Source organism: Arvicanthis niloticus, chromosome 6 (assembly GCF_011762505.2).
Source record: "Arvicanthis niloticus isolate mArvNil1 chromosome 6, mArvNil1.pat.X, whole genome shotgun sequence".
NCBI classification, from domain to species: domain Eukaryota; kingdom Metazoa; phylum Chordata; class Mammalia; order Rodentia; family Muridae; genus Arvicanthis; species Arvicanthis niloticus.
In genome coordinates this window covers 78,475,860-78,496,479 of record NC_047663.1, presented here as the reverse complement: position 1 = coordinate 78,496,479, position 20,620 = coordinate 78,475,860, and the positions used below count along the sequence as shown (strand labels likewise).

General features: G+C 35.3%; 1 protein-coding gene across 2 annotated transcripts in view; it reads right to left on the bottom strand.

Moving 5' to 3' along the window:
* Positions 1–816: 816 nt before the first annotated feature.
* Positions 817–20,620, bottom strand: part of Gabrg2 (gamma-aminobutyric acid type A receptor subunit gamma2) — an 88,406-nt gene continuing 68,602 nt past the window's right edge. The window contains exons 7-10 of one of the 2 annotated variants that reach the window (XM_034505741.2): positions 9,854–10,006; positions 5,719–5,924; positions 3,508–3,531; positions 817–2,135 (exon numbers count right to left, since the gene is read on the bottom strand). In XM_034505741.2, the coding sequence (XP_034361632.1) occupies positions 1,860–2,135; positions 3,508–3,531; positions 5,719–5,924; positions 9,854–10,006 (659 nt within the window). In that variant the 3' untranslated portion in view covers positions 817–1,859. The remainder of the gene's footprint in view (positions 2,136–3,507; positions 3,532–5,718; positions 5,925–9,853; positions 10,007–20,620) is intronic. The other variant, XM_034505742.2, reaches the window with a different exon arrangement.

Here is a 20,620-nt window from a genome sequence, read left to right as displayed (position 1 = left end):
ACTCTCCCAAAGAGTCAACATTGACTATTTTGACACTTTAAAATGAGAAATTAATCATTTATTTACATCTGTTTGAGGTTATATACTGAAGCACTGGTATATTAAAGGTTTGTAAAACCAGCAGCTGAATGTTTTCAAGATTCATCCAGATGAATTGTAATGACTTCATGTGGTTTTCTATTAACAGAGACACTTTCTTTAATTGGCTTATTATCTATAAAGTTACACTATGATTTAACTTTGATTTGAATCAATATTTTTCTTAAAGAAGAACTGACCATAAGGTCATAGTTTAGAAAAATAAGGATTCAGAATAATCGCATTAAGGTCCTACGCATCATGTCTGAAGTCAGTCAATCACTCCATTTAATTACTATGGAGCAAAATGACCCCACAGTCAGAGGCTCTATGTCCTCCATGCAAGTTACTCAATGATGTTTCTGTTTTTAATTTAACCTTCAGTACATTGCTTCCAAGCATACTGTATACCAGTCAGGTATGAATATTGCTCATACTTTCATAGGTTCACAAGCAGAATTTTTAGCAGATATAATTAATTCTTTTTAAAAATGGGATAGTCAAGAACTCTATGCTTAATTCATCAATTGCATACATAGGTATAGGAAACAGATATTATTTTAAAATAAATACCCTTTGCATAAAACAAACTTTTGAAAATGAACATATAGGCTACAGTTCTTTAGATTCTCTGGCTGTTTCTACAGATGAAGAAGCATCACATTTCAACAGCAATGTGAAAAGATGAATCACTTGTTCTGGGTCAGAAAAAGTTATTCACCAGACTACAAGAGGACGTGTTGCTCCCAGCCATATTTATTGAGCACTGACTATATGCCAGGCACAGTGCAAGATGTTGAGAACTAAAAGAAGAATTGACAAGGACTCTGCCCACAAGGCATTCACAATCACTAGAAGCAGATATTGAAATAGAGAGCAAGTTCTCTTAAGAATGCACATCTTCAAAGAAAGGTAAAACATCAGCAAGCATATACATTTACTTTATATGCTAGTGATGAATTTGGGTGTATTTAGAAGCTGTCAAATGTCAATCAGCCTAAATTGTACTCAAGATGTTTTAATGTCATACAAGACAAACATAATTTTAAAACCTGAATTTTCATGCATGAGGGAGAAGGTAGTAAACTCCCTCCAATTTCAAGCCCAAATCCTTGTAATTATATTAATATATTATTTTATATCCCAAAGGAAAGAAAATAAAAGACAAAGCTATATGATGATAACATGAGTTTATTTATTTTTGACTCTAAAGAGATGCATGCATTAAACCTGAAGCATTCTACATTACTGAAATATTTACATCACTGTACATATGATATGAAGGAAATTTGCTTCCAACCTTGGAATAAAGGTATAATAAGAGTTCTAATCTAGGCTTTTCGATTGTGATTCTTCACAAACACGGGAGGTATTCTAATTTGTTCCAATTTACCACAACTTGACCCCCAAGTGAACGTAGCACACCGCTTTATACCATTTGTACTAAACTATACATGAATCAAAGACTGATAGTGCCACTTTAAACACAGCTTTCACTGTTTCCATTGCTGTTGCTCAAAGATATCTTGCTCAGTGTGACAGCTCTTGTTCTAACTCTACTTTGCTTGCAGGTTTGAAAGACAGTGCACGCTGAAATTCAGATTACAATAACCAAAGGAGAGTTGGGCACGGATCACATGACATTATATGTATTACTAGGTTGAGACAGAGAAACACATTCAGTGACCACATAGGGGATTATATCGTTGGACTTAGAAAGGACGTTTTTCTCTCCACGAGATTCAGCGAATAAGACCCCTATCAATAAAACCCATACTTCCTCACAGATAAAGATAGGAGACCCAGTAAACAAGATTGAACAAGCAAAAGGCGGTAGGGAAGAAGATCCGAGCATAGGAGTCCATTTTGGCAATGCGAATATGTATCCTCCCATGTCTCCAGGCTCCTGTTCGGCAATCTTCAAAACAGCAGAAGAAACTGGCACAGTCCTTGCCATCCAAACACTCATAGCCATATTCTTCATCCCTCTCTTGAAGGTGTGTGGCATTGTTCATTTGGATGGTTGCTGATCTGGGACGGATATCAATGGTAGGGGCCTGAGACAGGGTAGGTAAGGAGAGAGAGCAAATTTAGTTACAGTGGAACTATATAACACAGTCTCTCCACAATGTCATCAATGAGATGATGAATCTGAAAATGAGTATTCAGAAAATTGCTTATGACATCGTGATCTACGATGGTAAAATTGAACTCAGAAAGATAGCACGGTTGCAGGTTTCAGATTTTGAGCTTAAGCAGTGCAGCTGGAAATAATGTCATCAAGCTAATAGCTACAGCAAGACTATTGAACACCAAAAGAAATCAAAGTATAAATATTTAAATCAAACTACATGGAATCTCATTCTTTTAATTATTAGATGTGAAGCTGGTTACATGAAACTAGCTAATGATACTGCAAGTGAGTAAAATAGATAAATAAAAATGCATTGATTTTCAAATCAAATTGCATGTCATGCTAAGTTATAGGCAAATAAGAGCCATCATACTGAACAACTATATTGAACAATTTTAGTAGCAAATGCTAATATGCATGGAGAAATGAAGTTCATTGATTTTATGAAACAAAGATTTAATTTATATATTAAAAGTATGTAGTTTGTCTAAAATTCACCAACTTAAAATTTAAAATTATCAGTATTTACATACATTGAATGAGATTGAGAATTCCAAAAAACAGGACATTATTTTTGTTCGTTTTTCTTAGCAATATGAACTGTCATTAACGACAAGGTAATCTAAGATTCAGTGCATAACCAACAATAAAATTAAAGCAAAACTCAAGGCTTCTTTATAGCTTTTAAAGTGTATCAAAATAGTAAATGGTAGTTTATAAGTCAGTTATTAGAGAGAACAAAAACCTCTTTTCAATATTTCACAGAGCCAACAGGCCCAGCAATCACCTTGGCAGAAAAGAAAAGAGTTTAACCTACAGTCTGGTAAAGACAGTTCGATTATTATAAAGTTCTCAAGTATATAGAGATTAAGTTCATAAATTTTAAATCTTTTAATTAGTCTTTAAAGAGTTAAGTTTTAACTTTATCAGTATATATATGTATGTATTAACATATACGTGTATATGTATAAAGTATATGTAAAATATGTAAATTATAACAAATGAAATGGATTTTATTTACATATGATGAGACATGGACTTTGGGTTTATAGAAGCCTTGTTACCTATGATAGCTCGTGGTTTTGAGCTGAATGTAGAATCAAAGCCTATGCAAATTATGTCTATTTGCTGAATCAACTCTAGAGGTATGTGTAGTGTCCTCCACCTTGGGTGTCTCATTGTCTAGTAGGTTATTTAAATGTTTACTCATTAAAAACAATAAAGCACCATGGGAAGCATTAATAGTTAATTCAGCAGTCGCATGCAGTGAAATTTTCATTCCAAAAACAGTATACCTTGAAGGAAAACATCCGAAGAAGCTTTGGATTTGTAGACAGAAAAGAGAATTGCATATTTTTTTTTAATAAAAAGAAGGAAAAGGAAAAAAAAGAGAAAGAGAAACAAAATAAGACAAATTAAAAATACATTTTGAAAACGCAGTAAGTAAAATGAACTGAAAGCATAAACACAGAAGGTGGGCTCTGAATCTGTCGAAATTTGCATATCTAAAGTTAGAAAGTGAAAAGGTGTGATTGGTAATCCAATCTTTTACAAATTAACACCCCCCCCCAAGTATGGTACTATGAAAGCCAATGTTGTCAGCTGCAAGGATGCTTCCTTGTGAATACTTGCCTGTAGAAAAGTAGTATGAATTGTGTAATTGTCCTTTAAGAAGACCCCATATGTGACTCCTGACAGTAAGGAATGAAGGGCATGTCAAACAGGAAGTTTACAGCTTCTAGTTCTGGTAAATAAACAATGTGGCTTAAAAGGAGAAAGTGTGTTAAAATTCTCCAGAAATTATATTTTCTTGCTTTCTCTGGTCTCTTTTCCTATGGGCTTTGATTCTTTTTTCCTCTTTTGCTATTGCTATGCACCTAGGTTAAAGAATCCAACTATTTCTGTCTTTGTAGCAGTTTCTACACTGAAGTGACAGGAAAGCCAGGAGGCTTTGCTAAAGGACCTGAGCTTTCACATAAAAGCCTGCATCCCATCTTCATCCCAAATGTGTATCAGCACAGCCATCTTTTGAAGGAAGAATGACTTAGGAAATGAGGGCGAGAGATGAAGTAGAGAAACAAAATTTAAAGCAAGAAAAATCAAACAGGAACATGAAAAGGTGGAAAGGTCGAGACCGAAGAACATACAGGGAAAGGAAGGACCACATAGAGTACAATCAATATTTGGGACATTAATATCAAGCATTTCCTGTTTTCCTTAACCAGTAAGAATAATGATACTATTTTATTTACCTTCCACCAAGTCTTACTTTCAAACAAACATGTCATTTGTCAAGTTTCTTCAGTATTTCTGAGGTGCATCGGGGTAAGAGTCAGATGCAAATAGAGTTTTTTATAGCCACCCTACAGTTTACGGTCAGATAGCTAGCCACTGTGGTGTTGCTCATGCCTCTCAGAGCAGAAAATCAGGAAAGGATGCCAATCAAGAAGGTAAGACTCCTGCCATCCTCTCAAAAGGAGGTAAAATTTTACTGTCATGGGGACTCCTGTGACAGAGACATTAGGCTCAGGTGGGTAAGTGCGTATCTTCATGTTGCCCTCAACAGTCCCAGTAAAAGGTGAAGACTCTAGTTATTTATATTTATTCCTCATCCTCTCGTTTAAAGGTTTAGTACAATCAGAAGTCATCTTACCTGTCTCCAAATCAAGCAGTTACCCAAAACAAAAATCAGGTTGTCAACGTCCATTGCCATCCATCAAGGTTAAAAACCCTCATATGACTTTTTCTAATGTTTTTATGTTTTGTTGGTTGATTGATCTTCAACATAAATTTTATAGAAGCCTTATTTGACATTTGTTTTTAATATATTCATCTTATTTTATATGAGAAAGCAAAGACAAAAGGCCCACACAATCCCAACTCATTTGTTTTGAAAACAAAACGATACGTGTAGGGATATAACTAGTAGAAGTATTTTAGTAGTAAAATGCATATGCCTGCATAAACAGACAGACAAACATATGTGCATGTGCGCGTGCGCACATACACACATCCATGCACTCACACACACATACACACACTTATACGTACCCACCTCTACACATGCATATGCACACACATTAAGTTATTTACAAATCGGTATGACTTAATAAACTAATACAAGAACCTAAAATTTGGAATGCCTTTGATGTGGATTTTAATAAAAAATTAGTTAGGTAAAAATAACTTGACAATAACTTGATAATAACTCAAACACATATGCATCTCTGAATATTCTTTAACTGCCCCCACCCTCCACCCCCACACATGTGGAAGACAATGGGTCATTATATTTGCATAAAGAATCTGACTTAGAGTATCTTGGAACTCTGATCTAACTAATAATAATAAGTGAAACTTTATGTCCTGATTGAAATCTCACTTATTTTCTTTTCATTACAGAACTCAAAGTACTGAGCCTCAGTGTTCAGTTAACCTAAGCACATCAAACCCAATGGCCTGTCCTCACAAAGAGTTCACTTGTCCCGATAGAAAATGATACATACAGGGTTTTTCTTCTTTTTGTCTTTATCCTTGCTTGGTTTCCGGTTGCTGACAAAATAATGCAGGGTGCCATACTCCACCAAAGCAGAAAATACAAAGATGAAGCAAACAGATACAAAAAGATCCATTGCTGTGACATAGGAGACCTTGGGCAGAGATTTTCGGGCTATGGTACTGAGAGTTGTCATGGTCAGAACAGTAGTGATTCCTATGGAGAGCACAGTAAAATAAATCACATGGTGACATCAGTGATATCCTAAGCAAAAGAGGAATGATGCTCTGTCCATGCTCCTATGGGTAGAGATGCAATTAACACATGGACAGCCTGACAACAATTATTTTACACTGGACTACATTTTTAATTTTCATATGTATTTATAAATACAGGAAAATATGTATAATGAAAACCCAGGAAGTTGGAAGCTAATGAAACATCTGGATTTGGAAAGGGATATGGTTGGGAGTCTCCACCACCAGCTATTAGTAGAGAGATTGCCCTAGGATTTTTATTGGCTTTTAAAGTGTTAGATTTAGGGTTGAGGATGGGAAAATAATGTCTACTTTTATAAGGTTTGTGAGAATTAGATAATGTATTAATGTGTTGTTTTAAAAATCTGGACTGTTGTTCAAGGTTTCATGTGATAAGAGTCTTCATCTTGATGCTTTTGGGACATGGAAGAACATTTAGTGGCACAGGGGGAAGTTAGGGCATTGGAGGTGTACAACTGAAGCGACATTAAGATTCCAGTCCCATCTCTTCTCTCCACATCTCATCTATCTGAACGACCTAAGCAGGTTTCCTCCTTATGGAACTTCAAACATGATGTCTCATGGCTCAGAACAACAAGGCTAAATGACCACGTTCTGAAACCATTGAAACTCTGAACCAAAATAAATCTTCCTTTCACACTGATTTATTTTATATACTTGTTACTCTAATAGAAAACTGACTACCCACACCACTGAGGTCGAGTAACGTCTCAAGTATGCTTACATACTCATGTTGTTTATTTTGGAGATGATCTACTTCCTATGCTAAAAGAAACTAATTAGGTTGGGTACACATTAATTCAAATTGAACTCCTTGATTGTACCTAATTGCCTCCTTTATTTTTGCAGAGACCTTTAAAGCTGATGTGGAAACTGGGCTTTTATTTCCACAATCAGGCCTGAATCTATATTTGAACATTGAAAATGTGAAAATGTAACTATTTTTGGTGGAAACTTCAGATGAGTTCATTTCAGAAGACCCTGCATGTGACACTTAATTCAAAACGAATTCTGACACATAACCTAAGTACTGATCTCACAAAGCAGAGAGATGTTATTTAAAGGACACAAGAAAGTTCATCATGGCTACACAATGTGTAGCTTGAGGAATTGTTTCATCATAGTTCCAGGGTTCTTCCTGGGGTCACAAAACAACAAAAAATAGTAAAGCTATGACATTTGGAAGGAGGGAAGTCATGGTTTTACCTGACTCACCAACCACCAATTAGGTAATGATGAATTTGAAGCCCAGTTTTACCGAATGGACAAATTAAATTTCTATAACCTTGGCAAGAGAAATGAGATGTGGAGCATTCACTAATTACTCCAATTTTGGCATGAAGTGAGATTCTCAAGGATGCTGTCTTACCTTAGAATACTTGAGTGAAAAATACCAGCACATGTTTCATCTTGCTCTGCACCCATTCTCATTACAGCATGATTAACTTTTACCAGTACCAACTGTGCAACAAACCACATTCATGTATTACAAGATCCAGAAATAAGTCACCAAAAATTGGCCCATATCTCTGAGTGTTATTAGGACCTCTGCCATTGTACAAGTCAGATCTATCTGTTCTGTGATGAGAAGCTCAAAGTCTGCAGATGTTCAAGGTAATCTCATTTAGATTTTGATGATAAATACCTGAAAAGATCATGGAGCTTCACAAATATGCAGTCATGTTTTTAAAAGTAATGGCAGACTTGAATCTTTGTGAAATAAAGCATTAAAACACAAAAGCCTAAGACCTGGCATAGGCTTGAGGTAAATTAAATGAAGTACCTCATGGGTAGGAATAAGTTCCCTCTACTTCTCAAACATTCTTAGTGTTAGAGATGCATAGCTACATCTTAAAAGCACTAACCTAAAGAACTGAGAAAAATTTAAAAGAAATGAATGCTCAGCTTGGCTTCTTTTCTTGGGTGACAAATAGAATTGAGCAAGTCCTCACACCTAGGACAAAGCCCTGGCCAATTTTCCAAGTTGCAGGTTTGTTATAAACTTACTGTGTGGCTTTGTGGATATCATTTAACATTCAGCACATCTGCTCGCTTATCACAGCTCTAAAATATGACAATTTGTATTATTACAACTTTGACATGTGATTGCAAAGCAATGAAACTGTGCTAGAAACATCGAGCATTCCTGATTAACACACCCTCAAAGGAGAACCTGTTTCTTGTCTAATCGAGGGCCTTCCGTCAAAACACCTTGATATTTTCTTTTTAAGGGGTTTGTTGCTAGAGAACTCTTGTTACTGAGTAGTAGAAATGAATTGGTCATGTGGTCATAAAAGATATATCAGTCAAAAGAATCAGGCCTTCTAAAGAAAAGGCTGACTGAAATATGTTTTTAAAAAATAATTTGGGGAAGATGGTTTATTGGAATACATCAGTGCATTTGTTATATCTAATCATACACATAAAATTTTCAGTGAATAATTACTGATGCAGTCGCATGTTAGAAGCTCTATGCCAGGCATGAGAAACACATCTACTATTTCCTCTGAGAGATGCTCACCTACAAAAAAGAAACACTCTCCCAGGGTTTTGCTTAACATACTTGGAATTTGTTTCAGTACATGGCATTAGACAGGATATTTGAATTTTTGAATAGGATTTGTAACACGAAGTACTGCATATATCAAAAAAAATCAAAATAACTTCATTTTGAAACAGATGGGAAACTAAATTGGGTTTGAAAAAGGACAGATATGCAAATGTTGTCTTTTTCTCAATAATCACTTCTGCCCTCAGTTTAATAACCTGGTACAGATCATTTTGTCAGAAACGATAAGAGTCACTACCATTTTTGAAGCATTTCTCTGTTCAATGTGCTTTGCATAAAATATGTTACTTTAGCCCAAGAAAAACCTTCACGTTATGAATCGAGAATGATATCTGCTTTACATGTAAGGAAAACATGGGTTAGAGAGAATGCAGTTTACTGAACCACCCTATTCTATATATGGCTGGGAATTTAAATTAGTAGACCTTATAATCCATGTTGTTCTACAACATTCCCCAACATGGGTTTAGCAAGGCCTGTGTTACTCGGTTGTACATAAGGAGCCTGAGGTTTTATATTAAGTCTGTGGATGGAGACTATAATGTCCATATGAGGCAGCCTTGCTTTGGTCTGTAGAAGTCTTCTTCCACAAATAAGGAAAAGATGAAAACCCAAGATAGGGATTACCATACCCAAAATACTGACTAAATTACAAATTATTACAAAATAATTCTATTGCCTAGATTTTTCAATAAATGTTTCTTGCTTATTAATCATTTAGATCCTCTTCTGGAAAAAGTCAGTTTGTCTAAATATCATCACACCAATTATTTGTGTTGGAATTAAACAAGAGTGGAAAAGGGAAACAGTTGACTCTAAAAAACAACTGTGTCTGATTTTCTGTGATTATCTTCCCAAGATACTAATACTTCTACTTTGTCAGATCTCAAACTTCTTCTGTGTCATCATTAAGCAGATAACTGAGAAAGGATATCCATGGCTAGCTCTTATGAGTAGGTACGGAGAGACTAGACAGCTGTGTGGAAAAAATCACAAAGTTCTCTTGAAATTAGGTTTTTGTTTGGTTTTTATTTTGTTTTAAATTTCTTACTAATTGTACTAAAAATACCTATGCTAATTTAAAAAGAACTATAGAAGTAGTAAACTTTAAAAAGGATAGATAGATAGATAGATAGATAGATAGATAGAGAATCATATTGACTGTCTTTAACATAATAAAACATGGATTTTCATTTGGCCTTTGAATTCAGAGCAAACTTGCTTAGAAGGAAAAAATAAAGACCCCTTTTCTTGTATACTTATCTTGGTTGATCACAGCACCCAGAAATATCTCTCACCTAAAGATGTTCTGGCAGGAACAGCATCCTTATTGATCCAGAAGGACACCCAAGACAGGACCACGATGAGTGTGCAGGGAATGTAGGTCTGGATGGTAAAGTACCCCATTCTTCTGCTCAGATCAAAATACACAGACATGACCACATAGTCACCTGGAAGAGAAAGACTAAGCTATGGGAATGCACCAAACACTGAGTGTATGTTCAACTCTTACACACTCACATTTAATTTCTGACTTTACATGAGAGCTAACTTGAAAGCTCTTTTCTAACTACTTGATCAAAAAGGCAATAACAAAAGTATGAAATACAATCCAGCCTGGGGTAAAGCCTAACCCTTCTAGAAGAAATGGTACTATCAGAGAGAAAAGGGAGTATTTTTGCATTTTAAAAGTATTTCTTCTTCTGGATGATTCTGGATCTTGACTTTCATATGTAGCAACAACATACAAGATCTTCTTTGGTGTGGGTGAAAGGATATCTTCTATGCATTAAGCCTTGCTTGTGGGTCATTTAGTGAACATTCAGTAACAATAATTTCCCATATTACCTCTATATATACAGACCACTAGAGAGTGTATTGGTGACTGAGACTTGCAAAATTAATATTTTACTCAAAATTTATAGTCCCTTGCCTACAATTAGATATTTGCTCACGGTTTCACTGAATCATATGGTAGTTTCATAACAATTGCATTCATCCATGACTATGCTTTCATTTGAGTGCTGTTGATGTTATAAGTGCTGTCATCTGATTTAATGTGCATGCATGAATCCCTGGATGGTGCCCATTTTCTCCAGGATCACACAGTCTGTACTTAGCATAGTGCTTGAGAGAAAATGAACAGCCCTAATATTTGATGATACATTCATAAAATTATAATGAGTATTTGAAAGTTCAAGAAGCATATTATGAAACATTTGGGTTTTAAAAGTGGGTGTGGATATAGTACAACATTTAGATTATCAAAAGGTGATGTTAGGGGTTGAAAAAGAATGGAATTCTGGGAAAAGGTTACATGAAACTTGAAAGGGTGTATACAGCTATTGTTTTTCTAGTTTCAACTATTATCATCCTCTTTTTCTTCATTTTTCAGGTAACTCAGTGAACACATGTAACTGATAACAAAACTGTAAAGCTGCAATATAGATCCATTGCTTCTGAATGAGGATTCTAATGGAACAGAAGTCCACTGAGACATGTAGACTCTGAGATGGTGCAAGTGTGTGATGAGTGGCTACCTTAAATCTCAGCAGGTGAAATTTGTATTTGTGAGTTCCGTGCAATTAGTTGACTCTGTATTTTTAAAAGAATTTGTTACTTTTAAAATAGATTTTGGAACTTTTCTATAATCCCAACATGAAACAGGATGATAGCCTAATCAGTTTGTATAGCAGTCTAGGCTATATAGTGAGTTCCCAGACAGCCTGTGTTATATAGTAAAACCATATCTCCAACCAACAAATAAGCAAGCAAGCAAACAACCAAAACTAAATCAAACCAACCAAACAAAAAAACCTCCCATCTAAGAATTTATATAAAACCAAACTGACAGATTATTATTTATAAATCAAGTTTGATGAGGCGATCACTGTCTACAGTGGTTCAACTTTTAAGTTAAGGAAAAACTTTTTTACTTTTTAGATAATATGAAATAAAAACTAAAAAAAATTAAAAAGTAAGAAAATTTTAAAAACTGAAAAAAAGAATTTATATAAAAGAATTCAAGAATTTTATTTTAAAATCTCTGAGATATTAAAGAACAGCCGCCATACAGCTATTCATAAAAATAACATACTTAAGACAATCTAAAGTCAATGCTTTCAGAAAGCGAACATGAATAAATTGCTTGTAAAACACTGTCACCAGCTTGTATCATTCCTATAAAACAAACTACTGTCTCCTTCAAGATTACAAGACACGACAGGACTCATCTATCAACTAATCTACATTTGTACTTTCAAAATAAAGAATTTCAACCACTTCAATTTTAGTAACTGTTTTTTGGTTTTTTTTGTTTTTTTTTTTTTGTTTTTTTTTGTGTGTGTGTGTGTGAGCAAGTGAGAGCCTACACTTTTACCTTAATGGTCTGACTCCTGAAAAGTGAACTTTAATTTTGTTCACCATTAACAAGATTCTAATCTTGGTTTGATTCTCCACTTCCCTAAAGGGTCTGGCCTCTCACAGTTTGCTTATCTGCCAGCCTCTATTATAAGTTGATGGCTTTGGAACACCTTTTCCTTGCTTGCAAACCCTGTACCTTTTCTAGCAGTGGATTATGGATGGAAACCTCAGACCAAGCCACTTAAAAGCAAAGCAGCTTCAGAGAGACAGCATGATGCCTGTCTTATCACCAAGCCCACATCGCCTTTTATATGCTTAAAAACTCTTATGCTGAGGAGCCCAGAAAATCTAATCCTCTTAAAATGCTGCATCAGTGATTTCCTCAAGCCCCAAAGGTTAAATGCTAAGCAAGTCAATGATGGTGACACTTAAATCTACCTGTTCCATTGATAAGTCCGGACACTTAATACTTAAAGTCATAGCATTTGGTAAATTAACCCCATCTCGGTTTATACTTATCATGGAAAGATACATTCTATAATGGAAGGACATGAAAAGTAAAATTTGAATTAATAAACACAAATATTAATCCTTTTTAAAAATTTTTTTAGGAAGTTTCCTATGACTGGTTTGAGGAGTCGAAGCCTCAGTGTCAGTGAAGGATGAGGCCCTAGTTACTGTTTAGCTATGGTAATAAAAGTAGTCATATGAAAGCATTGAAATTCTTTAGTTAGAGTTTGACAAAAGCCAATGAGACAAATAGCAAAACTACTAAGATATGTTAGATTTTAGAAAAGGCTACTGAATTAGACCAGCCTATAAACATACTAATTAAAAAATGGGAGCAACAAGATATGTTATATTGGGAAGGAGATTTTCATTTGTTATAACAGGAAAGAAAAGCTCTATCTTCCACCCAAATTATTCTGTGTTCCAGGTCACTGGTTTGATCCTACCTCAACTGCATCAAAGCTGTTTCCTTCTAAGACTTGCTTCCAGGACAACTCAAAACAGCCAGCTCACTTGGTCCAGAATCTTAGACTGTTCCAGTCGGGATTTCATTTAAGCCTGTTCTTTCTCAGCACCCAGAGACTGGACAAGTGCTACAGCTATCTTTCTTAAAACTAAACATGTTTCTAATTTTCTTGGACGACCCCTCCCCCCAAAAATATCTTTGTCTCAATTTCACAGGAAACAATGATAAGAAAACTGTCATCTCTATTCCTTAAGTTGAGGTGCATAGTTCTGGTAATTTTATAAGTTACAGAGATATATTATCAGTTTAGGGGATGATTACAAATAATTATGGTCTTGGATAGGAAGGAAACAAAACAGAGGTTAGAATAAAAAATTCCTTTCTTTATCTTTCTTTCTGCCTTGGGTAAGTAAAAGGGGGTTGAAAACAAACACGGAGAATATAGAATTATAAGGAATTAGACAGATAGGGGTAGATTATTGAATGAACTCTTAAGCCTAAGAACATTTCATATACATAATCTTACATTGGTAAAAAGCTTTATATTTTGATGCAAAATTAAGGTTGTATTTTGTTACATTGGTGCAGAATTTTGTATATTTATACAGGTTTAAGGTGTATACATTGGTATAACATTTTAGATTTTATTTTTGTAACATAATTATTTTATGTTTCAATGCTTGCATAGCTATAATTCCTATGCAACTCACTTAAAATACAAGGTTTAGTTCCAGTCCTTTTAATACCTGCTGTTACAAACTCTTTAGATTAATTAAGTAATGCAAGTTAATAGTCAAAGTCACAGGGTTGAAAACTAGATAGTCATTGTTTTACTATAAGTTTAATTTGTTTAGGATTTAAGACAATGTTCGTGGTCTAAGATGATATTTTCAGGTTGATAATACAAGTTAAGATAGAAATTGACTTAAATACAGAACTCTGAATTCATCAGGATAGGATACATAACAGAATACTTTCTCCTGAGTTTCCAAATCAAAACAAACTGGACTTTTATAATGAACCTCTTATCTAATAATTTTCATAATTGTTTCATAATTTTTCCTAGTCTATGTTGTTTTCATTATAAGAGAAAGAGCCTTTTTATGTAGACAAAGAAAGGAGGAAATTGCTGAGACATGGTCTATTGCTATGTATTATAATGCTACACTCTGTACTTAAAGATCTAGGCCTATGAGTGAATTCTCACAGTTACCAGCTTTTGCTGTGCAAACCTTCTTCATTAATTTAAAACAGTTGGCTCCAGCCAATTACTGGAGGGATTATAGGTGAGTGGGTTTTTGAGTTACCTGTCTGAAGTGAGAGATAGGAGAGAACATTGAGGTGAGGAGAAAGTACCATGACAGGAGGTATACCATGTGCACATGGCCAAGAGAAACAGCAAGTATTTGGCAACACCCCTGGCGAGGTAGCCAGGCCAGCATTTAGAAAAGTAGATTAGTCTGGGTCTCATTTATTTGTAAAGTAGTCATGGACAAACCTAAGTTGGTTCTACGACATTTGACCTTGTCTTTTATACACAAAATTGTTTACTCTGAAAATCTTAATGGTTTCATGGAAAGAATACGCCTCTCGAGGAGCTCTGTGGTAATTAGAAGGTACCTTGAAGTTGCCAGTAGTAAGGGCTTGCTTCGTGTAAGCACTAGGTTGAAGAGTTGGCATGCATTTTATGAAAATGTCCTACATACTTTGTCATAATAATGAAAAAAATAGAAAGAAAAAAACGAACTTCAAGTACACTTTCTCTTCCTTCATCTCTCACAATGCTAAATCTGCTTACATATGGTACATCTGAGTACATCTACTAGATTAACAGTGAAAGCAAATAACGGTTTACTCTACCTTCCTTTCACATATGCCTTTCTTACCAACAAAAATAAAGTTGCATGATGTTACAGTTGGTCCTACTTTAAATGGGTTAGATGGAAGGAAAGTGTCTAGAAGCCAGCAATAAATGTGATGAGGCAAAGCATTCGGCCTGCTTTTATCATCTCCTTCCACATTGAGATTGAGAACACCCTCCATGGCAGGAGAGTTGATTGACTCACTTTCATTAGATAAAATTGTTTTCCAAAATTAAATCTGTCCTTCACCCTAACACACAAACTCCATACACACTTCATGTATAAATAAACTCAGAAGCAAGTCTAAATGCAACATAGAAAAAATAGATTACCTTCATAACACACAAAAAAATTAGGTAGACTGCCTTTATAACCTAAAGTAGAAAATACTGCATATACATCATGAAATATAGGGGACATAGAGAAATATAAACAAATATACTACTTAAAATGAGAGCTTATAATTATAATAAATTCCATAATTTTTGTGCAAGGCAAAATGACAACCTTGAATAGATTATTTCCCAAATAAATAAAATAGCAAGACTAATGTCTTTAATATTTATACAGAATCCCCAATAGTCATTGAGGAAAGAAACTTTTCATAGATCTGTATTTCTCAAATATATAACTTGATCTTAAGTCAAGAATTTCTTGGTAATTCCTTTTGTGTTCTCCAAACCCCATCTAAATGAAGTTAAATATTTTTATTAGATGCATCTGTGATTTCTCTACCTTTGCTCTCCTTTGCATCATCCCCTTCCTAAATAGTTTCTTGCTCTTTTATTCAATTCAACATTCTGACATACAGAGAGAGAGAGAGAGAGAGAGAGAGAGAGAGAGAGAGAGAGAGAGAGAACCACAGCATCTAGATCAGTGCTATTATGGGTCATCTTGATGTAGTTTATATTCTGATGTTAATAGTAATATGTATGTCTCTGTACACAGAGACAAATCTGGGACCAGCTGGACTATATACAGCTAATAACTCTCATTAGATACAGAATTATCATGACTTATTATTTCATACCATCCTTTAAGATGGCATGAACGAAAATTTATATTATAGTTTGACTATGTAATCAAACTAACCTCTAAAGAAAGACAGTTTTCTTTCTTTATTGATCTTTAATTGATCTATACACCTTATACTTTCCATATGAATGTCTTTGCAGAGTTATGTATTGCTTGTAAGGTTTGTGTGTTGCAGAATGGAAAAGGAGAAAGGTGGCCTTGACAAAATTTACACTCTAGGATGCTAAGGTTCTGGGACTTTCCATTTCAGCTCCTTGCTTGATCGTACCTCAACTATATCAAAGCTGTTTCCTCTAAAGACTTGCTTCCAGGACATTTCCAGAAAAGCTAGCTTGTCCATCTAGCCTTTCAGACTGTTACAATCAGGACTTCAGCTAAACCGTAAACTTTCTTAGCACATAGAGAATGGATGACAAATGATACCAACTAGCTTTCCTTTGACAAAATCAATTTTCCTATTTCCCTTTGGGACCTTAGGAAGGAATTCTCCACCCCAGTTCAAGAAGAAACAAACAAAAGAAAATAGTCATCCTAGTTCCTTACATTGGGATGGGTGGTTTTGATTATTTTATGAATTATAGATGTATTGTCACTTGAAAGAATAATTTACAAACAGTATAGCTTTAGACAGGGAGTTTAAATTAGAGAGCTTAGACTAAGGAATTTCTACCTTTCCTTTCCTCTTCTTTATCCTTCTTTCTTAGATAAAGGAAGGGTTGGGAAAGAAAAGGGGGGATATAGTAATATTATAGAAATTAAACAAATAAACAAATTAGGAATAGGATATTAAATTTACTCTTAAGCAAAACATTATATAGCCATAATCCTACATTGGTAGAAACCTTTATATTTAATGCAAAATTGAAGTTATAATTTCTTACAGTGACATAGAATTTATGTATTGATACAGATTTAACATTTTCATTGGTATAAATTTTTTATATACTGATACACAATTTAAAATTAATATTGTTCCTCTTAGATAGGCATTATGCTTATACAACTCATTTAAGAATTCAAGGTTTAGACCCAATCCTTTTAAAAGGTGCTAGTACAAACTGTTTAAGATGGTTAAGTAATGCAAGTTAATACTCGGATACTAAAACTCATGGTCATATTAGATTCTAATTTAGTTAATTACAACAAGTGTTTTCAAGATTATTCAAATAATAAATAGCAAAGAATAATCAGTGCTTGACAATTCAGTTATGCTATATGTGGAGACAGACAGTCTTCACAAAATCAGACATTCACAAAATATGACTTTTATTGTTTTTTCATTATTAAAAGATCTTTTGACAACTAGGCATGTCTTCTCCTGACAGTATCCCCCATTCCACTTCGAAGAAGATATTGAACACCATTACCTCCATATGGAGTTGTCCCAATTGTGTCAAGATAGCCACTGGGCAAAATTTGCCTTAATTCCATATGCAGAAAAAAGGCTGCCCCCAAAAGAACAAATTAGTGCAGGATAGTGGATTAAAACCGAACTAAATAAAAAGAAGCAGTGGTCCAGCAATCTAATATACACTTTCAATGCTCAGTGATACAACTGCCTAACAACTACGGAATTCTTGGCACTGTGAAGCTTGTCAAACAGTTGTATATTTTTTTAACTTTTTTTTTACTGGATAGTTTATATATTTACATTTCAAATGTTATCCCCTTTCCCAGTTTCCCCTCCAGAAATTCTCTATCCCATCTCCCTTCCCCCCTGCTTCTAAGAGAGTGCTCCCCAACCCACCCACCCACTCCTCCCTTCTTGCCATGGCATTCCCCTACACTGGGACATCAAGCCTTCATAGGACCTCCCATTGATCCTTCACAAAGCCATCCTTTGCTACATATGCAGATGGAGTCATGGATCGCTCCATGTGTACTCTTTGGTTGGTGGTTTAATCCTTGGGAGCTCTGGACTGAAGGAGCTGAAGTGGTTTGCCACCCCATAGGAAAAACAATAATGTCAACAAACCAGACCCCAGAGAGCTCTCAGGGACTCTGGAGGGTGAAACAGTTTCTTAAGTGTAAAAAATTCTAGCTCCTATTAACCTAGATGAACCTTGACTCTTCATATCTTATGACCATGTATCTAGATCTACTTTACATTTTCACAGGGTATGCTTTTCTAGCCATTTTAACTTTATAACATTATGAAACACCATTCTGAGCCATAAGAGAAATGTTGTTAGACATGCAGTAGAAAATTGACATTTGAAAGAACCTTGGGAGGTATCTCCACCACTCTGAAAGATTCAACCTGTTAAGGTCCATGCATGAAGAAGAAGACATATTAATCCAAGACAGAACTTAGCACTAGTAAACCCAGGACTCTTGTTTCCTAAACCCTAATGCTTACTGCAGAAATAAAATAGGTCTCTATTTTCCATCAGTGGTTATACCATGGTTATACTGTAGGGTCACACCATGAGAGACTTGCTAACATCAGTTCTCTGCATAGAGATACATAGAGAATAGAAAGAGTCAAAAACTAAGCAACAGTTACATGAAGTTTTCTTATAAAGCTGATTTGTGTCACTGGAACTCCTGACTGCTGACAAAAGTTGTCTTGATTTAATATTGAGCCTTCTATGATGCATATTCTAAGAAGACAGTCTGAGTAGATAATTTCAGAGTTTTCCCTTTAAAAAAAAAGTTTTAGATGAAAGAAACTCAATGTTCACAAACTTTTCAGAGTACAGTGGTTTCTCTGTCAAGTCACACAATGAGAGACTTGCTAACATTGGTTCTCTGCATTTTTTTTTAACCAAAACTTCTCTCATTAGCACAATAGATTCTTTCTCATTTTCTAAAAGCCCACTACAGATGCCTAGCCCAATGTAGACCTTTGTAGCACAATTTTTTATTCTGAGGCTGTCATCCAATTCCAGAACTGCAACCAAAGAATTCATCCAGGGATCTATTTAAATAAAATAACTCTGGCTCTTATGTCTGAAACAGTAACTTCAAATGAATATGTGTGTCACTGTTATCTATCAGAAGAGGTGGTGATTTCCCAGTTAATTAAGTCTAACTACCGCAAACATCTGACCAGATATTAAAACATGTTTTACATAAGTACAGAATAGTTCCCAATAGCAAATCTAGTCCCAGAATTCAGGCACAAGCAACAATGGTAGCAAGAGATAAGAAGGGTAACAAGGTTCCTAGACTTGACTAAATCATCTAAATTCCCAGAGCAAAATAATGAGACACAGACTGTTGTTAAAAGTATTATGTAGATCTCATTTGCTCATGGAATGGAAGTATTTTGTAATCTTTCAAACCAATGTCCAAATAAGGAGCAACTTCTTGAAGATAAGTGCTTGGGGAAATAACTTTTATGACATTAATAAGTAAGTTTCTTGATGAGTGGCAAAAATTTTAATATTGTTAAAACACTGCATGCAATTCTTGGGAATAATAGAATAGCAGGATATCCTATTATTCTTGTTTATAGCAATCTGAGTGCATCCATGAACATCATTAAATATCCTCTTACCTTAATGTAACTGAAGAATTTGATACGGAAAAATTATGTTAGTCTGTTCATCTCAGATTTTCAATGGCAGACAAGTCACAGATCATAAATAGTATTTAATATACAGCTACTCATTGTTTTACATAGTGTGTGGCAGAAATGAATCTCCTAATTTACCTCAAACAGAAGCCCTATTTGAGAGAAATTTGGAATTGGAAGTCCTCAGGCTGCTATTAACTCTTAACAGTGCAAGGGAATTATTTTAAAGAGTTAGTAAATACTGTAGCTCACTTCATAAGTAAAACTAGATGGTAATAAAGAAAACAGGATCTAAATAGGTATTAGTGATGCTCGGAGAAAGCATACAGTCATTAATTCCTAATCAACTTCACAGTTAAACAAGTACGTAGAGGGGAAGGACTCTATGCACTTTGAATTAGACATGATGGTTAATTTGTCAAAGTTGTTCACTCAGAAACACAGTGAAGTCCTGAGTGTATTATATGGAGTCATGCTGGTGCGAGAATAACAGATTGCACTAAATGGAAAAAGTAAAGGGGAAGCAACACTTCCACAGGCCTTTCCTGGAACACATCTGCAGCCACCCACAGCCCCTTGATCCATTCTCTCTTAGGATAACAGCACCTTCTTCAAATAGCTCTTATTGCCCAGCTCTTTGTTTCTGTCTTTTGTTTTGTTTTTATTTGGGGGGGGGTGTTTTTGTTTTGCATTTTTGTTGGATATTTTATTTATTTACCTTTCAAATATTATCCCCTTCTTGGTTTCCCCTTTGCAAACCCCCTATCCAATTACCCCTCACCTCTGCTTCTATGAGGGTGCTCCCCCAGCCACCCACCGATACCTGCCATACCACCCTAGCGTTCCCCTACACTGGGACATCAAGCCTTCCCAGGACCAAGGGCCTCTCTTCTGGTTGATGTCCAACAAGGCCAACCTCTACTACATTTGCATCTGGAGCCAAGGTTCCCTCCATGTGTACTATCTGGTTGGTGGTTTAGTCCCTCAGAGCTCTGAGCGGGGTCCTCTGGTTGGTTGATGTTGTTGTTTTTCCTATGGAGTTGTTTTTCCTAAGGAACCCCTTCGGTTCCTTCAGTCCTTTTCCTAGCTCAGTCCAATGGTTGGCTTCAAGCATCCACATCTGTACTTGTTAGGCTCTGGCAAAGCCTCTCCAGAGTCATATCAGGCTCCTGTCAGCAAACACTTCTTGGCACCCACAGTAGTGTCTAGGTTAGGTATCTGTATATGGGAGTGGATCCCCAGAAAATATTATTATAATCACAAATACTGAAGACACGACATACTTATTTCACCAAACATGGAATGAAAG